Here is a 22,235-nt window from a genome sequence, read left to right on the forward strand (position 1 = left end):
GGGCCTGGCAGTCTAGAAGGCTCCCACAGCAGAAACACAAGAGTCTCACTGAATGAGAAGCTAAAGGTGACGCCTGGGCACCTGGGGCTACTCCTAAGTACCAAAGGAACAGCAGGCCAGACTTGGGAGTTCCAAAGCTGTGCTCACGAGTAGGGGAGGTGTCGTCACACTGGGGCAGGCAAGAATGTGCTACACTGAAGGGCAACCATAACACCTTCAGGGCACAGTGCAATGGCCCTGGGACCTGGAGAAACTGCCCTGATTCAGGTGAGGATGTGGGGGGTGAGAGTGGGGACTGTGGTGGAGATAGGGATGGGGTGGCCAGGAAAAAACTCAACCCCCATCCACAAGTGGGGAGGGGACAGCTAGAGGATGGCCCTGGGTCAGGAGCCCAAGACTCCTCCCTTTCTTTCCCAAAGCACCCCACAGGCCCTTCCCAAAGCAGGCCACACCCCTTCCCACAGAAGGCCATGCCCCCTTCCCAGGATAGCCAGTGCTTAATGACTAATCCGTATAGTATCTATACTAATAAAAGGGTAGTATGCTAATTAGACCTGACGTCAGGACCATCCAGACGTCCTTCCAGACAAAGCTGCAGTGGCTGCCTGAGGCTCAGGCAAGCCAGGGATGGCGGCTGCCCAGTGGCCTGAGGCTCAGTTAGGGGGCAATCAGGCTGGCAGGGGAGCAGTTAGGGGGTGATCAGGCCAGTAGGGGAGCCGTTAGGGGCATCAGGCTGGTAGGCAGAGGCGGTTAGGGGTGATCAGGCAGGCAGGTAGGAAAGTGGTTAGGAGCCAGCAGTCCCGGATTGCGAGAGGGATGTCCAACTGCCAGTTTAGGCCCAATCCCTGTAGTCGGACATCCCCTGAGGGGTCCCAGATTGGAGAGGGTGCAGGCCAGGCTGAGGGACACCCCTCCATGCACGGATTTCGTACACTGGGCCCCTAGTATATAATAATAAAAGCGTAATATGCTAATTATACTGGAGGTCCTTCTGGACGACCTTCTGGACGAAGCCAGGGCTGTGAGGGAAGCCCGGGTCCCAGAGGCCGCAGCTGGGGGAAGGAAGGCCTACTCTTGCACGAATTTCGTGCATCAGGCCTCTAGTGGAACTATAAAGGCCTGGCCACGTTGGCCCAACTTGGGACAACTCAGAAGGGTCATTTCCCGCTTCAGAGCTCCCTATATGGTCGGCCTGCACTGCAGCCCAGCTTCTCCCTCTGCCCACCCCTGCCTCTGCCCTGTCCTTCCCTTCCCTTCCCGTTTTGGTCCTCAGAGCACTCTAAAGCAACTTCCTGCACATTCATCTCTGTTTCACAATATGCTTCCAGGGAACACAACCAGTGACATTAATTCATATTTAAATGTGCTCCAATTTCATCCACCTCTAAAAATTTCCATGGCACTAGCCTTGGCATAGACCTGCATGGTTTTTAGATATTTAAACATTATTTGATGCCGATATCGTTGTGTGCACTCTTCCCTTCAGTCCATTTGTCCCACCTCCTGGCCACTTTGAGACTTAAGTCCTTCCAAACTTATCAACTCATCCTCACTTTGTTCCTTTTCCGCTTTTCCCATTTTGTCTCCTAGGTTCTGCTGAGTCTATCCTACTCAGTTTCCCCAAAGTTTCCATTGGTTTCTAACAAGACGCAGGTCCAGCTCTTCAGGACAAAATGGCTGCCCCGGCCCCGGGCTCAGGTATGGCTCAGCACCAGACACGCTGCCATTTCTCCTGTACCCCCCACTCTCTCCAGACTCCAGGGGTCCGCACCTTCTCCCTCACCCCAGCCAAGGGTCACTTTAGACAATTGTGTTGAAGTTGGGCGGATTGCCAACACCTACAATCTGACAGAAGTGGATAAATATGTTAACAGTTTTGTCTTGGAGAATTTTCCTGCATTGCTAAGCACTGGGGAGTTCTTGAAACTCCCCTTTGAGCGTCTTGCCTTCGTGCTTTCCAGTAATAGCCTTAAGCACAGCACTGAACTTGAGCTCTTTAAGGCTACCTGTCACTGGCTACGACTGGAAGAGCCTCGGATGGACTTTGCTGCAAAATTAATGAAGAACATACAATTTCCACTGATGACACTACAAGAGCTGATTAATTATGTGCAAACCGTGGATTTCATGAGAACTGACAATACTTGTGTGAATCTCCTTTTGGAAGCCAGCAATTACCAAATGATGCCATACATGCAGCCAGTTATACAGTCAGACAGGACTGCCATTCGGTCTGACACCACTCATTTGGTTACACTAGGAGGAGTGCTGAGGCAGCAGCTGGTTGTCAGCAAGGAATTGCGCATGTATGATGAAAAGGCCCATGAATGGAAATCATTAGCCCCTATGGATGCCCCAAGGTACCAGCATGGCATTGCTGTCATTGGAAATTTCCTCTATGTCGTTGGAGGACAGAGTAATTATGACACAAAAGGAAAAACCGCTGTCGATACAGTCTTCAGATTTGAGCCTCGATACAATAAATGGATGCAAGTTGCATCTTTAAATGAAAAGCGCACCTTCTTCCACCTAAGTGCCCTCAAAGGATAGCTGTATGCAGTTGGTGGACGAAATGCAGCTGGTGAACTTCCTACAGTAGAATGTTATAATCCAAGAACAAAAGAATGGACCTACATTGCCAAAATGAGTGAGCCCCACTATGGCCATGCTGGGACTGTGTATGGAGGAGTAATGTATATTTCAGGAGGAATTACTCATGACACTTTCCAAAAGGAGCTCATGTGCTTTGACCCTGATACTGACAAATGGATTCAGAAGGCGCCAATGACCACCGTCACAGGTCTGCATTGCTTGTGTACAGTGGGAGAAAGGCTCTATGTCATTGGTGGCAATCACTTCAGAGGAACAAGCAATTATGATGATGTCCTAAGCTGTGAATACTACTCACCTATCCTTGACCAGTGGACCCCAATTGCTGCCATGTTAAGAGGGCAGAGTGATGTTGGGGTCGCTGTCTTTGAAAATAAAATCTATGTGGTTGGTGGGTATTCCTGGAATAATCGTTGTATGGTAGAGATAGTGCAGAAATATGATCCAGATAAAGATGAATGGCATAAGGTTTTTGATCTCCCCGAGTCCCTTGGTGGCATCTGGGCTTGCACACTCACAGTTTTTCCACCTGAAGAAACCACACCATCACCTTCTAGAGCAGCCTTGGGCAAACTACGGCCCACGGGCCAGATCCGGCTGTTCTATCCGGTTCTCTTGCTCTCCCCTCCGCTCCTTTACTTTGAATTTATATTAGTTCACACAAACACTCCATCCATGCTTTTGTTCCGGCCCTCCGGTCCAGTTTAAAAACCCATTGTGGCCCTCGAGTCAAAAAGTTTACCCACCCCTGTTCTAGAGAGTCCCCTCTTTCTGCACATTAAGATCACCCCTACAACTAAGATGCTGAAGTCCTATCTTTGCAATGTGCCATGATTCTCTTCTTTTGTTGCCCCCTCTTAAATAGTGTATGTTAGGATTAGCCTCCAGTAATTGATGCAGATATTGGGAAAAAGACAACATTGATGTTATTTGTGCTGTTTGTTTGACTTGGAGTGTTTATAAAGTGGTAACAAAAACGATTCTGGAAATGTATCCCATAGAAGCTGATGTTTAACATACAAAAAGAAACAAAAGTTATTGTCTTTAAAAAAAAAAAAGACTCAGATCTATGTCCATAGATAGGTATTTGACATGCACTAGCACAGTTTAGTATTTCTGACTAACATGAAAATATAAGACACACAGAAAGTGTTTACTAGAGGAGAAACCAAGATGGTGGCATAGATAAGCACCTAAACTGCTGCCTCACACAACAATTTCAAAACTACAACTAAAAGACAGAACGGACACCATCCAGAACCACAGGAAAGCTGGCTGAGTGAAAATTCTACAACTAGAAGGAAAGAGAAAAGCTCACAGAGAATTGGAGGTATGGCAAAGGGTCTTTGTGCGCGCAGAGAGGAAGGGTGGCTGAGAGCCTGGCTGACTTTCTCTGGCGGAAGGGGGAAGGAAGCCCCCGACCGCACTGAACCCCAGTTCTGACTGCACTGAACCCCAGCCCCGGGTGAAACCCCGTGGACCCAGGCTCATACAGGGCGTGTCTGGACTGTCAGGTAGAGAGAAAGGCACCCGGAGACTCGGAGACCCGGGGGAGACCTGGGGGAGCCCCGGTGGGCAGGGGTCTGGAGACGCGCGCGCCAGTGTGCACAAAGTCTGCGGAGGTTGCCACAGGCTTTCCCTAGTGGAAGGGAAGTCAGAAGCTCCTGACTGCACTGAGCCCCAGTTCTGACTGCACTGAACCCCAGTTCCAGGCGAGCCCTTGGGGACCCACGCTCTTACAGGGGGAGTCTGGACTCTCGGGCGGAGACTCGGGAGCCGGGGAAGGCAGAGGTCTGAAGGCGCACGTGTGCCAGTGCGCACAAAGGTTGCGGAAGTTGCCACAGGCTTTCCCTAGTGGAAGGGAAGTCAGAAGCTCCTGACTGCACTGAGCCCCAGTTCTGACTGCACTGAAACCCAGTTCCAGGCGAGCCCCTGGGGACCCACACTCTTGTGGGGGGAATCTGGACTCTCGGGCGGAGACTCGGGAGCTGGGGAAGGCGGAGGTCTGAAGGCGCGCGTGTGCGCGCGCAAGGGCAAGGCTGACTGGAAGCCAAGACTGTCTGCTCTGCCCTGAGACTCCACCCCATCCAAGCTGAGCACAGAGGCTAGACTTGCAATTTGGCAAGTCTAATCCTATAAGGCTGTCTCCAGCACCGAACTTCTCCCAGCGTAGACACAGCTGATCCTTACAGCCAACTGGCCTGGAGGTCAATTCCTCCCAGTGATACCAACAACAATCAAGACTTACTACAACAAGGCTGTACACACAGTCCACAAAGGGGTGCACCAAGAGTGTCCACCTCAGGTTAACTGGGAAGGCCGACCCACTGGGCCATATAGGAAACCTAGCACACAAATCTACCCTACCAATTCAGGGAAGCAGCGAAAATGTGGCGTCAAAGAAACAGATCACAAATGAAAGAAATGGAGGAAAACAAATGACTGGATATAGAATTGAAAACCACGGTTATAAGGCTTTTGAAGAATATCCTAGAAAAGGCCGATAAATATAATGAGACCCTTGAAGATATGAAAAAGGACCAACTAGAAATTAAACATACACTGACTGAAATAAAAAATATTATACAGAGACCCAACAACAGACTAGAGGAACACAAGAATCAAGTCAAAGAATTGAAATACAAAGAAGCAAAAAACACTCAACAGAAAAAGCAAAAAGAAAAAAAAAATCCAAAAAGTTGAAGATAGTGTAAGAAGCCTCTGGGACAACTTCAAGCGTACCAACATCAGAATTATGGGGGTGCCAGAAGAAGAGAGAGAGCAAGATACTGAAAACCTATTTGAAGAAATAATGACTGAAAACTTCCCCCACCTGGTGAAAGAAATAGACTTACAAGTCCAGGAAGCGCACAGAACCCCAAACAAAAGGAATCCAAAGAGGACCACACCAAGACACATCATAATTAAAATGCCAAGAGCAAAAGACAAAGAGAGAATCTTAAAAGCAGCAGGAGAAAAACAGTTAATTACCTACAAGGGAGCACCCATACGATTGTCAGCTGATTTCTCAACAGAAACCATGCAGGCCAGACGGGAGTGGCAAGAAATTTTCAAAGTGATGAATAGCAAGAACCTACAACCAAGATTACTCTACCCAGCAAAGCTATCATTCAGAATTGAAGGGCAGATAAAGAGCTTCACAGATAAGAAAAAGCTAAAGGAGTTCATCACCACCAAACCAGTATTATATGAAATGCTGAAAGGTTTTCTTAAAGAAGAGGGAGAAGAAAAAAGTAAAGATAAAAATTATGAACAACAAATACATATCTATCAACAAGTGAACCTAAAAATCAAGTGAATTAAAAACCCGAGGAACAGAATAATCTGGTGAATATAATAGAATCAGGGGTATAGAAAGGGAGTGGACAGATAATTCTCAGGGGGAAAGGGGTATGGGGGGGGCGTTCAGGAAGAGACTGGACAAAAATCATACACCTATGGATGAGTACAGTGGGGGGGAGGTAAGGGCAGAAGGTGGGGTGGGAACCGGGTGGAGGGGAGCTATGGGGGGAAAAAGGAGAAACAATTGTAATAATCTGAATAAAGATTTATTTTTTTTTAAAAAAGAAAGTGTTTACTAGAGCAAGAGCTTGGAAAAGCAGAGAGGGAGAAGGATCAACAGTAGACAAAAATTGCCCGGCCAGCGTGGCTCAGTGGTTGAGCGTTAACCTATGAACCAGGAGGTCACGGTTCAATTCCTGGTCAGGGCACATGCCAGGGTTGTGGGTTCCATCCCCAGTGTGGGATGTGCAGATCAATTACTCGCATCATTAATGTTTCTATCTCTCTCTTCCTTCTCCCTTCCGCTCTGAAATCAATAAAAATATAATTTTTTAAAAAGAGTAGACAGAAACACATGTTTCTCCCTCTGAGGGAAGAGTGAAAAAAAACAGAAGCTGGATGAAGAAACAAGGTTGTGAGACAGAGAAACAGGAGGGCTAGGCCTAGGTTCAGAGTAGGTCTCTCCATTCAAAGGGACATACTAGACATTCCTAAGAGCATCAGCAGCAGCGAGGTGTGGGGTTCAGTTCAGAGATGAGCCTAACCAGGACCATAGAGCTCCCCAGCTAGACCTTTTCCATTAGAGGGAATATTTTTCACTGGAACAAAAATACGTGCCTGTCTCAGTTTCAGGGTAATCTGCACAGTAAGTGACAAAATGTTCCAGGATTCATAGGTTTTACTCCTTCCTAACTTTTGTGGGGGTTTTTGTTTGTGCTTTTCCCTTGAGACTTGATATATAAGTCTTGCCAAATATATTTGGCAACAACGTCCTTGACATGAACTGTTCTTTCACATTTTATCTAAAACCAATCAGAAAACCTGTTCTATTTCCTGACCCTTGCTTAGAAGAAGCTGAGCAGCTGCAGGAACAGATAATATAAAACTGAATTTCCCCAGATGTTTATTTCAAAGCTTGGCAGAGCTTGTCAGGATGTGTCCAGAGTCAGCTGATCCTGTTAGTATCAAAATAATCTAGACTATAAAATGGTATCACAAAAATAAAAGTTCTAGCCCTAGCTGGTTTGGCTCAGTGGATAGAGCGCTGGCCTGCAGACTAAAGAGTCCCGGGTTCGATTCTGGTCAAGGACACATGCCTGGGTTGTGGGCTCAATCCCCAGGAGGGGGCGTGCAGGAGGCAGCTGATCAATGATTCTCTCCCATCATTGATGTTTCTAACTCTCTGTCCCTCTCCTTTCCCCTCCAAAATAAATAAAAATGCATTACAAAAAAATGAAAAACAAAAACCATAACTACTATTCCAACTTTCAAAAAATAAAATAAAAATTCTACCAACTTTTTCTTGGTAAGTACATGTGACTGCCTATACAACAACACAAAGCTAGATAACAAATAAATGCTTTTCTCCATTCAATTCAATTTTTTACTCAGACTATTATTCACTATGCCACATTTCTGACTAACATGAAAATATGTTGCATGTAGAGGGAAGCTACAAAATAAAGCACAATGCATTAAGTACAATTATCTCAATATTAATTTTTAACTGTATCAACATTAATGGGTACGTGGCTAACTGTTCAGTTAGATACCAGGCTATCGACCAGCTGGGCCTCTACTTCCAGGTCATTAACACTGCACAACTTCCGCTATATAAACTATACAAAGAACTTATATCCCTTCCTCATACCATATGTACACAGTGAAATACTACTACACAGTGATTAAAATGATGAAAAATACTGGCAACTTCAAATGTTGTTCAGGATGTGTGGAAATTGGCACTTTGACGCATTGTTGGTGGGAGTATAAAATGGTACAGCCATTCCGGAAATCTGTTGGCAGTCCCTTATAAAGTTAAACATGCATTTACAATATGATCCAGCAATTTCACTCCTAGATATTTAATATATTTTTTTAAAATATATTTTATTGATATTTTACAGAGAGGAAGGGAGAGGGATAGAGAGCTAGAAACATCGATGAGAGAGAGACATCGATCAGCTGCCTCCTGCACACCTCCCACTGGGGATGTGCCCGCAACCAAGGTACATGCCCTTGACCGGAATCGAACCCGGGACCCTTCAGTCCGCAGGCTGACGCTCTATCCACTGAGCCAAACCGGTTTTGGCTCACTCCTAGATATTTAGCTAAAATAAATTAAAACAGATGTCCACACAAAAAACTTGTACAGGAATGTTCATAGTAGGTTTATTTATATTAGTCCCCAAACCGGAAACATTCCAAAGGTCCAGGTGACAGTGAATGGATATGCAAATTATGATATGTTCCCATAATGGAGCAGTAATCAGCAATAAAAAGGCTAGAACTGCTGCATGCAACAACCTGGATGAATTTCCAAATCATGATGCTGAAGTTAAAAAGCCAGACATTGAAGAGTGCAAACTATATGATTCTATTGATATAAAACTCTTAAAACGTAAAAAACGAGTCTGTGATTCCAGAAAGCAGCTTGTTGCTAGAGGCCTGGTCAGGGGAAGGAAACTCAATGAAAAGTTGCAGAATGGTTGATATAAATGTTCATATGTTGATTAGGGTGGTGCTTATGTAACTGCTATGCATTTGTGAAAACTTAACAAACTGCACATTTAAAAATCTGTGCATTTGATCTAGCTGGTTTGGCTCAGTGGATAGAGCGTCAGCCTGCGGACTGAAGGGTCCTAGGTTCGATTCTGGTCGAGGGCACATGCCCAGGTTTTGGGCTTGATCCCCAGTACCTCAATGATTCTCTCTTATCATTGATGTTTCTCTCTCTCTCACTCTCCCTTCCTCTCTGAAATCAATAAAAATATATTTAAAAAAAATTTTTAATAAAGAGAATGAGTCTCATTTAAAAAATAAAATCAAATCTGTGCATTTGCCCTACCCAGTTTGGTTCAGTGGATAGAGCCTCGTCCCGCAGACTGAAGGGTCCCGGGTTTGATTCCAGTCAAGAGCATGTTCGCTGATCCCTGTCCCAGTCAGGGCGAGTGTGGGAGGCAACCAATTGATGTGTCTCTCTCACATTGATATTTCCCTTTCTCTGTCTCTCCCCATCCCTTCCACTTTCTCTAAAAATCAATGGAGCCGAAACCGGTTTGGCTCAGTGGATAGAGCGTCGGCCTGCGGACTGAAGGGTTCCTGGTTCGATTCCGGTCAAGGGCATGTACCTAGGTTGCGGGCACATCCCCAGTGGGGGGTGTGCAGGAGGCAGCTGATCGATGTTTCTCTCTCATAGATGTTTCTAGCTCTCTATCCCTCTCCCTTTTTGTTGTTGATTAACAACAACAAAATAATAATAAAATAAAATCTGTGCACTTCATTGTATGTAAGTTATACCCATGGTAGGCAAAATTTTGTCCCTCATGACCTTTGCTTATGCCCATGAATATGTTACCTGGCCAAAAACGACAACCAACAACATATGGAATTATGGTTGCTAATTAGCTGACCTTAAGAGGGGAGAGTTATCTGGGTAGGCCCAAGGTAATCAATCACAAAGGTTCTTTTTTGTTTGTTTGTTTGTATGTAAATCATCATTGAGGATATGTTTCCATCGATTTTTAGAGAGAGTGAAAGGGAGGGGAGAGACAGAGAGAAAGAAACATCAATGATGAGAGAGAATCATGTACCTCAGTGACAAGCTCTGGGGATCGAGCTTGTCACTGAGGTACATGCCCTTTGACCAGAATCGCACCTGGGACCCTTCAGTCCTTGGGCCAACACTCTTATTCACTGAGCCAAACTGGCTAGGGCCACGAAGTGGAAGAGGGAGGCAGAAAAGAAGGTCTGAGAGATGTAGTGGAAATTTAAGTCAGGCAGATTCAAAGCATGAGAAAGACTTAATGCACTCTTGTTAGTTTGAAGATGGGGGGGCACTACATGGAAATTGAGAGGAGGAACTGAATTCTAAATAAGCCTGGAAGTGAACTCCCCCCAGAGCCTCCAATAAGGAACACAGCCCTGTCCACACCTTGATTTTGGCCTTGTGTGACCCTGAGCAAAGTACCCAGTCATGCCCACTGAAACTGTGAGATAATAAATGGATTTTCTCGCATGCTTCTAAGTTTGAGGTAACTTGTTACACAGCAGTAGGAAACTAATAGAATACTCAAAATAGAGCTAAATATTAAAAATAACAAGCAAACAAAATTCAATTAAAATCATGTTTCTAAATGAAATCAAAGAGGATATTATAAACTATACTGAAAACAATGAAAAGTAAACTCTTCATACCCCAACCTATGGAATATGGAAAAGATGTTCTCAGAGAAAAATATGTACCATTAAGAGCCTTCACTATTTTAAAGAAGGACAAAAAAGAGAAAAGTACATATCACTTTTCCTAAGGTATTAGAAAAATACAGCACAATAAACTGAAAGAAGCTAAGAAGAGATCATTGATAAGGGCAAAATCTAAAAAAATGAATTAAATTTTAAAATAACTACAAAGCCCTGGCCAGGTGGTTCAGGTGGTTGGAGCATCGTCCTGTACACCAAAAGGTTGATGGTTCTAAAAAAAAAAGTGGAGGGTTCAATCCTTGGTTGGAGCATGTGCAGGAGGCAGCTGATCAATGATTCTCTCTCATCATTGATGTTTCTATCTCTCTCTCCCTCTCCCTTCCTCTCTGAAATCAATGAAAAATATATTTTAAAAAAAGAAAAAGAGATATAACTACAGACACAGAATAGTTTAACAATATCACAAGATGATTATGTAACTTGATATCAACACATTATCAAATACAGGGATAACTGCTTTCCAGGAAAATATATATAACCAAATTTGCCTGAAGAAGAGGTAGAAAAATCTGAATAAATTGATGACCATAGGCAATATTGAAAAGGTTATTTAGTAGTACAAAATGAACCAGAACCCTCAAAGTATAGGAGATAATAATATATTACTTTATTAATTAATGGGATCTCATTGCTCTCCTTCTCTCTCTCTGGAAGCTATGTTCTCTCTCTTATGCTCCTTGCCTCTTTGCCCTTTCTCCATCCTCCAGTTTCCAGAGTGGCAGCATCTATATATATATAAAAGCCTAAGTGACCAGCTGACTGGCCGATAGTTATGACGCACACTGACCAGCAGGGGGCAGATGCTCAACGCAGGAGCGGAAACCACAGGTATGGAAACATGAAATAGACTGATGAATCTCAGAGGGAAGGGAGGAGGGGGGAGGGCGGGAAGAGATTAACCAAAGATCTTATATGCATACTAGAGGCCCGGTGCATGGATTGGTTCACGAGTGGGGTCCCTTGGCCTGGCCTATGCCCTCTTGCAATCCGGGACCCCTTAGGGGATGTCGAACTGCTGTTTTCAGCCCCATCTCCACAGGCCAAGCCAAGGGACCCCACCAGTGAACAAATCCATGCACCGGGCCTCTAGTGTGACAATAAGAGTCAATGGACAGGCAGCCATCTTAGAAGTGCCAGCGGTCAAAATGAAGTTCAATCCCTTTGTGACTTCTGACCAGAGCAAGAACTGTAAAAGGCATTTCAATGCACCTTCCCACATTCAAAGGACTATTATGTCTTTTCCTCTGTCCAAAGAGCTGAGACAGAAGTACAATGTTCAATCCATGCCCATCCGAAAGGATGATGAAGTTCAGGTGTTCAAGGACATTACAAAGAGCAGCAAATTGGCAAAGTAGCCCCGGTTTACAGGAAGACGTATGCCGTCTACATTGAATGAGTGTAATGGGAGAAAGCTAATGGTACAACTGTTCATGGGGGCATTCACCCCAGCAAGGCGGTGATCACTAGAGTAAAGCTGGACAAAGGCTGCAAAAAGATCGTTGAACGTAAAGCCAAATCTCGCGCAGTAGGAAAGGAAAAGGGCAAATACAAGGAAGAAACAATTGAGAAGATGCAGGAATAAAGTAATATTATATACAACTTTCATTACAAACTTAAAATGGAAAAAAAAAAAGATCCAATGGACAAAACAGAACAAAATATCAACGAATAGGTCAGATCTATGAAAGGGACAGGCAGTTAGCATTTGCGCTAATAGCACAGATGCACGCATGTCTTGCCTGGAAATGCTTTTTCAGGGCTTAACTAGCATCACAGCCATTCTAACCTGTTGTCTGGCCCTTCCTCCAACCAGTCATATCCCCACAACCCTGGTCAAACTCTACAGAATGTGCCTTTACCTTGTATCCACGTGGAGCTCACTGAGCAGTTCACTTTGCATGTAGTCCCAGGACAGTTCAACTGCGCCCAGGTAGTGTCTTCTGGTGGCACTAAAGCTGACCGGCAAAAGGCACAGAAAGAAGCAGGGGGCCAGCTCTATTTGCATGGCTCTTACGGCTAGGAAATGTTCAATTGGAGAAATGAAAGATTAATTCTTCTCTAAAACATCCTTGGCTCCCAAGAGAAAAAAAAAAAAAAGGCAAATCTTCTATGATGTAGTGAAAAGTCCCAAAATTTCTGCAGAGGGTTTTAGGGAACGTTACCTGCTGGATGTGACAGCAGCAGCACTGAGCAGTAAGGGATAGGATTGCTTCCTTTTTGGCAGTGGGACGCAACCACAGGAAGAACTGACTAGGAAAAGGGCGGCTGAGCTAAAGCTTAACCCATTCACCTCTGAGAGCGGTAAGAGCACGAGAATACTGCTTTAATCAGAACCTTTAAGGAAAGGAAGAGAGGGGGGGGGAGGTCAAGGTAGTCATATTCCCAGCCTACTCCGACCCTCTTCCTTAGTAGCAGCAACAGATTCTGGAATCCACTTGCATAAGCAAGAGTAACCAGTATCCTAATAGCCTCCCTACTTCTCCCCTTGCCCCTCACACGGCCACCACTAAGTGACTTTTTAAAGCTATGAAGTGGCCTGGCCCGTGTGGCTCAATGGTTGAGTGTCGACCCATGAACCAAGAGGTCACCAGTTCGATTTCTGGTCAAGGCACATGCCCGGGTTGTGGGCTCGATCCCCAGTGTGGGGTGTGCAGGAGGCAGCCAATCAGTGATTCTCTCTCATCATTGATGTTTCTCTCTCTCCCTCTCCCTTCCTCTCTCTCTCAAAATCAATAGAAACATATTTAAAAAACACACACACAAGCCGAAACCGGTTTGGCTCAGTGGATAGAGCGTCGGCCTGCAGACTGAAAGGTTCCGGGTTCGATTCCAGTCAAGGGCATGTACCTTGGTTGCGGGCACATCCCCAGTGGGAGGTGTGCAGGAGGCAGCTGATCGATGTTTCTCTCTCATCGATGTTTCTAGCTCTCTATCCCTCTCCCTTCCTCTCTGTGAAATATCAATAAAATATATTTAAAAAACACACACACACACACACAAAAAAACCTATAAGGCGGATCCTGGCACTCCTTTGCTTAGAACCCTCCGCTGACCTCTGACCTCACTTGGAGTAAGATCCCGGGTATCTACCAGGGCCTAGTGCATCTACCATGATCTACATGTCCCTTCCTCCGACCTCTGTGGTCTCATCTCACTCTGGCTACTGACCTTGCTCTTCCTTAAAATACAAAGCAAACTCTTGTGCCTAGAACTGGCCACTCGCTATTTCCTCTTCTTGAAACACCTTCCCCCCAGATCCCCACTCCCACATCTCCTTCAAGTCTTGGCTCAAATCTTGCCTTCCCAATGAGCTCCAATAAGGACCAACCTTACATGGTAAGCTCTGTACCCACACTGGCACTATTGATATCCCTCCTGGCTTCTTTTTTATTTACTTTTCAAAAAAATATTTTAAAAAATCAAAACATTGATTTCAGAGAGGAAGGAAGAGGGAGAGAGAGAAACATCCATGATGAGAGAGAATCATTGATCGGCTGCATCCTTCATGCCCCACACTGGGGATCAAGCCTGCAACCTAGGCATGTGCCCTGACTGGGAATGGAACCTTGACCTCCTGGTTCATAGGTCCACACTCAAGCACTGAGCCATACCGGCTGGACCTGGCTTTGTTTTTATACATAGCATTCATAACCACCAGAAATGTATGTGTCTATTTATCTTGCATCGTTGTTACTTGAGGCTTCTGAAGTTTGCTTACATTTGGCTCAGGTATAGGATGCTCTATCGCCTTACATCAGAAACCTGCCATGCTTAGTTCAAGCAGAGACCCTATTGGGTTAATGTACATTAGGGGGAGTGAGGGCCTCCCCACGGCCCTCAAAGTATAGGAGATAATAAGAAGAAACTTGACCAGGGTTGCAATAAGAAATGTTATCACTGAGAGTTCAGTCCTGCCTGGGTAAGAATGTGTTTGGCAGCAATTGGCAAAATGTTGTCCAGCTTGGAAACAAGCCAGAGGAAGGCCCTTTGATAAAAATGTGCTGTACCTCTCTGTACCAGGCACCAGGATGCAGAGGTAATAACTGCCCGTACTACATGCCAGGAACTGTTGTAAGTGCTTTCTAATGCTGCTATTCTTTTGAAAAATATATTTTTATTGATTTCAGAGAGGAAGGGAGAGGGAGAGAGAGATAGAAACATAGATGAGAGAGAAACATTGATTGGCTGCCTCCTGCACACCCCACAATGGGGATCAAGCCCGCAACCCGGGCATGTGCCCTGACCAGGAATCGAACAGGTGACCTCTCAGTGCATAGGATGATGCTCGACCACTAAGCCACACCGTATGCAGCTGTAATTCTTGTCTTCATTTTACAGGTGATGAAACTGAAGCATAGAGAGGTTAGGCAACTTGGCCATGGTCACCCAGTTTGTAAGTGGTAGCATTCAAACCCAGGTAATCTGATTCCAGAAGTCATGCTTCTAACCCCCAAGCCTCAGAGATGAATAAAATCCAGGTCCTGCTTTCTAGGAGACATAGTCCAATGGGGGAGACAGAAAAGTAGCCCCATAGTTACAATACAGGATGATAAATTCTCTGCCAGCTGCTTTACACATTATTTGATTTAATCCTCACAATGCGACTGCAAAGAAAGGTGTTTCAGGAAGAGGAAATAGCGAGTGCGAAGTTCTAGGCACGAGTTTGCTTTGTATTTTATTTTTTTATTATTATTTTTTAAATATATTTTATTGATTTTTTACAGAGAGGAAGGGAGAGGGATAGAGAGTTAGAAACATCAATGAGAGAGAAACATCGATCAGCTGCCTCCTGCACACCCCCCACTGGGGATGTGCCTGCAACCAAGGTACATGCCCTTGACCGGAATCGAACCTGGGACCCTTGAGTCCGCAGGCCGATGCTCTATCCACTGAGCCAAACCGGTCAGGGCTGCTTTGTATTTTAAGGAAGAGCAAGGAGGTCAGTAGCCAGAGTGAGATGAGACCACAGAGGTCGGAGGAAGGGACATGCAGATCATGGTAAATGCACTACACCCTGGTAGAGACCTAGGATCTTACTCTGAGTGAGATCAGAGGCCAGCGGAGGGTTCTGCAAAGGAGCGACAGGATCTGCTTTATAATTTTTTGGGTTTTTTTTTTTTAAATATATTTTATTGGTTTTTTACAGAGAGGAAGGAAGAGGGATAGTCAGAAACATCGATGAGAGAGAAACATCGATCAGCTGCCTCCTGCACACCTCCCAATGGGGATGTGCCCACAACCAAGTTACATGCCCTTGACCGGAATCGAACCCGGGACCCCTCAGTCTGCAGGCCGACGCTCTATCCACTGAGCCAAACCGGTTTTGGCAAATTTTTTGGGTTTTAAAAAAATATGTTTTTATTGATTTTGAGAGAGAGAGGAAGGGAGAGGGAGAGAGAGAGAGATGAAGCATCGAGGTGCACAGAGATTAAATGGTTTGCCTAAGGCTATGCAACTACCCACCTATCCTAGCCAGACACTGTCCTGGGCACTGGGTGCACAGTTGTGAAAAATAAAAACAGCTGAGAGACAATAAGCAATACTTCTAATACATTAGTATCTTATTCACTGTGTTAGAAGGTAAAATAAATGTGCACAAAAGAAAGTACAGTCAACCCTTCGTACCTATGGCTTCTGCCTCCTGGGGTTGGGGATCCTCAGATGTGGAGAGCCAATGGTAATCATTGTTCTACACCATCTATATACACTGAGTGACCAGATTATTATGATCTCTGAATGCATAATAATCTGGCCACTCAGTGTATATATACATATGTATATATATATTAGAGGCCCAGTGCATGAATTTGTGCATGGGTGGGGTCCGGCCAGCCTGGCCAGGGGGAGGGGACATGGGCAGTTGGCCGGCCTGCCTGCTGGGCGAACTCCTGGTTGAGGGGACAATTTGCATATTAGCCTTTTATTATATAGGATATACACTGAGTGGCCAGATTATTATGCGTTCAGAGATCATAATAATCTGGCCACTCAGTGTATATAAAAGCCTACACAACTGTCTGACTATTCAACCGGTAGCTATGACATGCACTGATCACAAGGGGGCAGGTGCTCAACGCACAGGCATGGAAACAGAGGGAAGGGGGTGGTGGGAGGGCAGGAAGAGATTAACCGAAGATCTTATATGCATATTAATGGCCTGGTGCATGGATTCGTGCACCAGTGGGGTCCCTTGGCCCAAAGTCAAGTCCAGCCGTGGGCAAACTATGGCCCGTGGGCCGGATCCGGCCCGTTCGACTATTTTATCTGGCCCGCGGAGCCGAAAGAGCAGAGGGTTCTCTTGCTCTCCCCTCCGCTCCTTTACTTTGAATTTATATTAGTTCACACAAACACTCCATCCATGCTTTTGTTCCGGCCCTCCGGTCCAGTTTAAGAACCCATTGTGGCCCTCGAGTCAAAAAGTTTTCCCACCCCTGGTCAAGTCTCTTTCTGTGGTAGGCAATTAGCACCATTTGCCAACCACACCCAAGGACAGATGAAGTTAAGAGAATAAATCACATCAGCATAAAGCTGGTGGGTATTCTATTGAGATCCTCCCTTAGGATCTCCCCTAAATCCCCAGCCTTTATTACACCTCAAAGGGAGGGTCGAGCCTGAGCTCTCTTTCCCAGGAGCACACCCAGTACCTTTCCCCTCCTCCTCCTCCTCTACTTCCTCCACAGGCATGCATCTCCTAAACTCTAAGGGACCCCAGGAAGTTTGCAACCAGGGTAGCAATGGACAGCAGCAGTTCGTCCTGGCAAACCCCCTAAACTTGTCCCCAAGACCCATTTTTTTCTAACTTCTTAGTGAACCCAGGCAGCCCAGCCTAGGCTCATTTCCCCACCTAGTATTTCTAGTATCCTAGGCCCTTCCTTGTTTCACTGTCACCAGCATTTTAAAAAAATATATTTTTATTGATTTCAGAGAGGAAGGGAGAGGGAGAGAGAGAGAGAAACATCAATGATGAGAATCATTGACTGACTGCCTCCTGCACACCCTGACTGGGTATGGAGCCAGCAACCTGGCTCATGCCCTGACCAGAAATCTAACCATGACCTCCTGATTCACTGGTCAATGCTTAACCATTGTGCCACAATAGCCAGGCATTGTCCCAGCTTTAATAAACGTCCTCTAAAATTCACCTGGATTCACGTTGTGAAATTTTTTTCTGTACAAAATCAAGAACCCACACACAACTGGCTGGCCCTAGGCAGACCCCTAGGACCAAGTCCCCTTCCCCCAGCCCACTTTACCTCTGGTAATCATCATACTGTTGCCTGTGTCCATGAAGTTTTTTGTTTTTTTTCTCAATCTCTTCACCATTTTCACAGCAATTACCTTTTACTGGTAGACTCGTCTTTCTGGTCCTGGTGGAGAAAATAGACTTTAGGGAGACAAGAATAGGAACAGGTCAACCTGTTAACTGGGTGTGACCTGAGCTAAAATGTTAGCATTGGGGGAGTGAGAAATGGCTAGATTCACTGTGAAGGGAGCATTTATGGGGGTTTCTAATGAATTGGATTTGTGGGGTTTGAGAGGAGTTTGGAATAACACCAAGGTTTTTGGATCAGTAAAGTTGCCATTAACTGAGATGGGGTGACAGAGTAGTTTAGGGGTGAGCTGGGGGCATGTGCCCTGACACAAAGTTCAAGGGCTCCATAGGCACTGAAGGCAAAGAAGCTCTTTTCTTTTTTTAAGCTAGAATATTTAAATCCAATTTCTTTATTTTATATCTTCATTGTTGAAAGTGTATGTCCTTTTGCCCCATTGACCCCCTCCAGCCCGCGCCCGTCCCCCTCCCCAGGCCTTCAGCACCCTACTGTCTGTGTTGATGGGTTATGCATATATGCTTACAAGGTCTTTGGTTGATCACCTCCCACCCACCTACCTTCCCCCGCCTTCCCTTACAGATCCCGAACTCTGTTTCACCAGAAACTCTTTTCTTTCTGAGCGCTTCCATTACTGATTGTTTATCAGCGTCGGGATCATTTGCTCAATGGTTACATAAGCAAAAAGGAAAAGCCTGTTTTCTTTATTTTTTAGTAAAATCATCTTTACTAGGGAAGAACCCGGTTTCATCCACGCCCATGGAATTCCCTGCTACGTGAGCTCCCCAAAGCGCCGCTGAGAAACTGTGCGCGGGGGTTTTTCTGCGCATGCGCGGCGCATCTGCTGGGCGGGGCCTTGGGGCTAATGACGCGATCCCAGGAGCCTTGTGACGCAGTTGCGCGCTGAGGTTGGGAGACACCTCCTGGATCCCAGCCCGCCCTCTTCCTCTGAGGCCTCCGGCATGGAAACATCTGAACCACGTGCCGGAAACCAGCTCACACCGACGCCTGCGCGCCACTCCTTGTCGTTTGGCGCCGAGCTGCCGCGCATATCATCGCGAGACCAGCTCGCCGAAATGGCCGCGTCCACTCAAGGTAAGAACGAGCACGCGCGCCGCCGGCGCCGCGGCAGCAGCCTTCTTGGGCTGCGGAAGGGGGAGGCTCCATAGCCCGGCAGAGCTCCCCCGGGAGCCCTAACAGCGCAGGGACGGGGTGGGCGTCCGGGGTTTGCCCCTGTCCCGGGCCGTTCCCAGGGTCCGGCCAAGGTCAGGCGCCAGTCACGGGCCGATCGGCCCGGGGTGTTGCCTCCTGTTGGGCTCAGACTTCCGGCGCCGCCTCCAAAACCTAAGCTCTGAGACATTCCGTCCCTGTTCCATCCCTGTTCTCGGTAGGTTTGGCACTTTGAGACTAAAGCGGCTTATTTCTCCCTTTGAACGCTCATGTCAAACCCCTGGCAAGTGTTTTTCTGTGTGCAAGGCGCCTCCCCGGCGCTGTTGATGGTTTTTAAAGAGTAGTATCCTTGGGATGGTACTTTGAAATAGGCTTTTCTTAGTCTGCGTAGTCAAAGGAAGATTCCCAATCCCAATAATATAATACGCAGGGGAACAAGTCTTTAAATCATGCTCTTACCCTACTTTGAATGCTTCATAGTTATAGTCAATTCAGTACTTGTTTACAAGATTCAAGTAGTAAACAGAGCCATGTGGAACAGACTGACAATCTCAGGGAAAGGGGGTTTGGGTGGGTGGAAAGAGATTAACAAAAGAATTTATATGCATAACCAACCCATGGACGACGCAGCATCTGTAATACTTTAAACCAGTGGTCGGCAAACTCAGTCAACAGAGCGGCAAACCGCGGTTTGCCGACCACTGCTTTAAACAAATATAAAAATAGTTTTTATTGGTTTCAGAGAGGAAGGGAGAGGGAGAGATAGAAACATCAATGAGAGAGAATCGTTGATCGGCTGCCTCCTGCACGCCCCCTACTGGCGATGGAGCCCATAACCTGGGCGTGTGCCCAGACTGGGAATCCAAGGGTTTCCTCCTGGTTCATAGGTCAATCAATGCTCAACCACTGAGCCACACCAGCCAGGCTAAAGATAAATTTTAAAAAGTCAATTATATAAACTTAAAATTACATAAATTATGCCCTGGCTGGTGTGGTTCAGTGGATAGAGCATCTGCCTGTGGACTGAAGGGGTCCCCAGTTCAATTTCCGTCAAGGGCACTTGCCCAGGTTGCAGGTGGGGGGCATGCAGGAGGCAGCTGATCAATACTCTCTCATCATTGTTTCTCTCTTTCCTTCTCCCTTCTTTTCTGAAACCAATTAAAAAATTACATAAATTATGTTAAAACAAAGACAGTGAAAATAGTCAAAACATCACTTTATTATTTGCCATGATTTACTGGTATTTATGCTCTTAAGGCTATTTACACTTAATGTATCTATGTGATGGAAATAGCAGTATGCTGCACTACTGTATCTCTTCCCAAACTGTGTTCAGTGATGTCACAATTCAGTGATGTCACACTCACAGTGAGCGAATACACCAAGGAAATGGGCACACACTACAAATCAGACCTCCCCCCAAAACTGGTTGTTAAACATTTATAAACATACCACTGAATATAGGTGACTAAGGGATTGCAATGCACAATGTAATTATTTTCCTGCAGAGCAGTTTGCCCTTATTCACTTCAAATGTGTAGGTTGATCAAGTATTTTCACCTAGGAAATTATTACCAGAAATTTTGAGGTTGACATCATGAATTTCAATCTTTATCATAGCAATAATCACATAATGCTGTGATCACTGATTTCCTGTACAGTGCTTAGCAGTGTTTGTTGAATGACTGGAGTTGTGTGAACTAAATGTCTCTAATTTGATCCCCCTTTTGACTGGAGCCCTTTTTGAGCTAAGGGGCTTGGTAAAATTACATGAAAGCAAAACTCAAAACTCATTCTTATTTTCAGTGATATTTAACCAAGGGAAAGAGTGAAAACTATGGAGTCCTTGAACTTTGTGGCAGTAATGTCTTCTTTCTTTTTTCTTTAAATATATTTTTACTAAAGGCCTGGTGCATGAAATAGGTGCACTGGGGGGCGGTGTCCCTCAGCCCAGCCTGCACCCTCTCCAATCTGGTACCCCTCGGGGGATATGCGACTGTCGGTTTAGGAATCGGGCCTAAAACGGCAGTCGGACATCCCTCTCACAATCCGGACTGCTGGCTCCCAAATGCTCGCCTGCCTGCCTGATTGCCCCTAACCGCTTCTGCCTGCCAGCCGGATCGCCCCCTAACCACTCCCCTGCCAGCCTTATCGACGACTAACTGCTTCCCTGCCAGCCCAATTGCCCCCAACTGCCTGCCCCTGCTGGCCCGATCACCCCCAACTGCCCTCCCCTGCTGACCCGATTGCCCCCAACTGCCCTCCCTGCCAGCCTGGTCGCCCCCAACTGTCCTCCTCTGCTGGCCTGGTTGCCCCCAGCTGCCCTCCCCTATTGGCCTGGTTCCCCCCAACTGCCCTCCCCTGCAGGCATCATCCCCCCCAACTGCCCTCCCCTGCAGGCATCATCCCCCCCAACTGCCCTCCCTCTCCTGCAGGCCTGGTTGCCCCCAACTGCCCTCCCCTGCAGGCCTGGTTCCCCCCAACTGCCCTCCCCTGCAGGCATCATCCCCCCCAATTGCCCTCCCCTGCAGGCATCATCCCCCCCAACTGCCCTCCCTCTCCTGCAGGCCTGGTTGCCCCCAACTGCCCTCCCCTGCAGGCCTGGTTCCCCCCAACTGTCCTCCCCTGCTGGCCTGGTTCCCCCCAACTGCCCTCCCCTGCAGGCCTGGTCACCCCCAAATGTCCTCCCCTGCAAGCCTGGTCGCCCCCAACTGCCTTCCCCTGCTGGCCTGGTCGCCCCCAACTGCCCTCCCCTGCCAGCCCGGTCACCCGTAACTGCCCTCCCCTGCCGGCCTGGTCACCCCTAACTGCCCTCCCATGCAGGCCTGGTCCCCCCCAACTGCACTTCCTCCCCTGCTGGCCTGGTCGCCCCTAACTGCCTTCCCCTGTAGGCCTGATTGCCCACAACTGCCCTCCCCTGCCGGCCATCTTGTGGTGGCCATTTTGTGACCACATGGGGGTGGCCATCTTGTGCGAGGGTGTGACGGTGAATTTACATATTACCTCTTTATTATATAGGATTGCTTTCAGAGAGGGAGAGAGAGAGAAACATCAGTGATGAGAGAGAATCATTGATTGGCTGCCTCCTGCACACCCCCTTACTGACAATCGAGCCTGGATCCCAGGCATGGGCCCTGACATGGAATCGAACCACGATCTCCTGGTTCATAGGTTGAAACTCAACCACTGAGCCACGCTGGCCGAACAGCAGTAATGTTTTCTTATGTTAGAAAACAGTTTTTTATTTAACTACTTGTGAGGCCATAGAAGGCCCAATTTTTCAAACATCCATACTTTGGATCTGGGGAATTGGGATCTATAATCCATCGTGAATTAATTCTT

General features: G+C 46.5%; 3 protein-coding genes and 1 pseudogene across 7 annotated transcripts in view; 3 read left to right on the forward strand and 1 right to left on the reverse strand.

The window, feature by feature from the left end:
* The window catches only part of F8 (coagulation factor VIII), a 101,933-nt gene extending 83,412 nt beyond the window's left edge, over nucleotides 1-18,521 (reverse strand). The window contains exons 1-3 of the mRNA XM_080653299.1: nucleotides 18,284-18,521; nucleotides 17,649-17,762; nucleotides 12,255-12,411 (exon numbers count right to left, since the gene is read on the reverse strand). Coding sequence (XP_080509425.1) covers nucleotides 12,255-12,411; nucleotides 17,649-17,718 — 227 coding nt within the window. The 5' untranslated portion in view covers nucleotides 17,719-17,762; nucleotides 18,284-18,521. The remainder of the gene's footprint in view (nucleotides 1-12,254; nucleotides 12,412-17,648; nucleotides 17,763-18,283) is intronic.
* LOC308239456 (kelch-like protein 13) lies at nucleotides 232-3,505 on the forward strand (the record flags this gene model as incomplete). Its single annotated transcript, XM_080652263.1, is given in 5 exon segments — nucleotides 232-267; nucleotides 1,591-1,698; nucleotides 1,789-2,547; nucleotides 2,551-3,219; nucleotides 3,476-3,505. Coding segments are annotated over 5 exon segments (1,602 nt in total).
* On the forward strand, nucleotides 11,517-11,977 carry LOC308240384 (large ribosomal subunit protein uL24-like; annotated as a pseudogene). Its single transcript has one exon. The product of its transcript is annotated as a large ribosomal subunit protein uL24-like (transcript).
* A 60-nt stretch (nucleotides 18,522-18,581) lies between the features above and the next one.
* FUNDC2 (FUN14 domain containing 2) overlaps nucleotides 18,582-22,235 on the forward strand; it is a gene marked incomplete at its 5' end in the record, with an annotated part of 45,479 nt that continues 41,825 nt past the window's right edge. For 3 of the 4 annotated variants that reach the window (XR_013959816.1, XM_080653943.1, XM_080653942.1), the window contains one exon: nucleotides 18,686-18,818. Coding sequence is in view for 3 of the 4 variants with exons in the window: in XM_080653943.1 (XP_080510069.1) it covers nucleotides 18,686-18,818 (133 nt within the window). Of the gene's footprint in view, nucleotides 18,819-22,235 lie in introns of all 4 variants that reach the window. The other variant, XM_080653944.1, reaches the window with a different exon arrangement.

This window comes from Plecotus auritus (genome assembly GCF_963455305.1).
Source record: "Plecotus auritus genome assembly, chromosome: X".
In the NCBI taxonomy this organism is placed as follows: Eukaryota; Metazoa; Chordata; class Mammalia; order Chiroptera; family Vespertilionidae; genus Plecotus; species Plecotus auritus.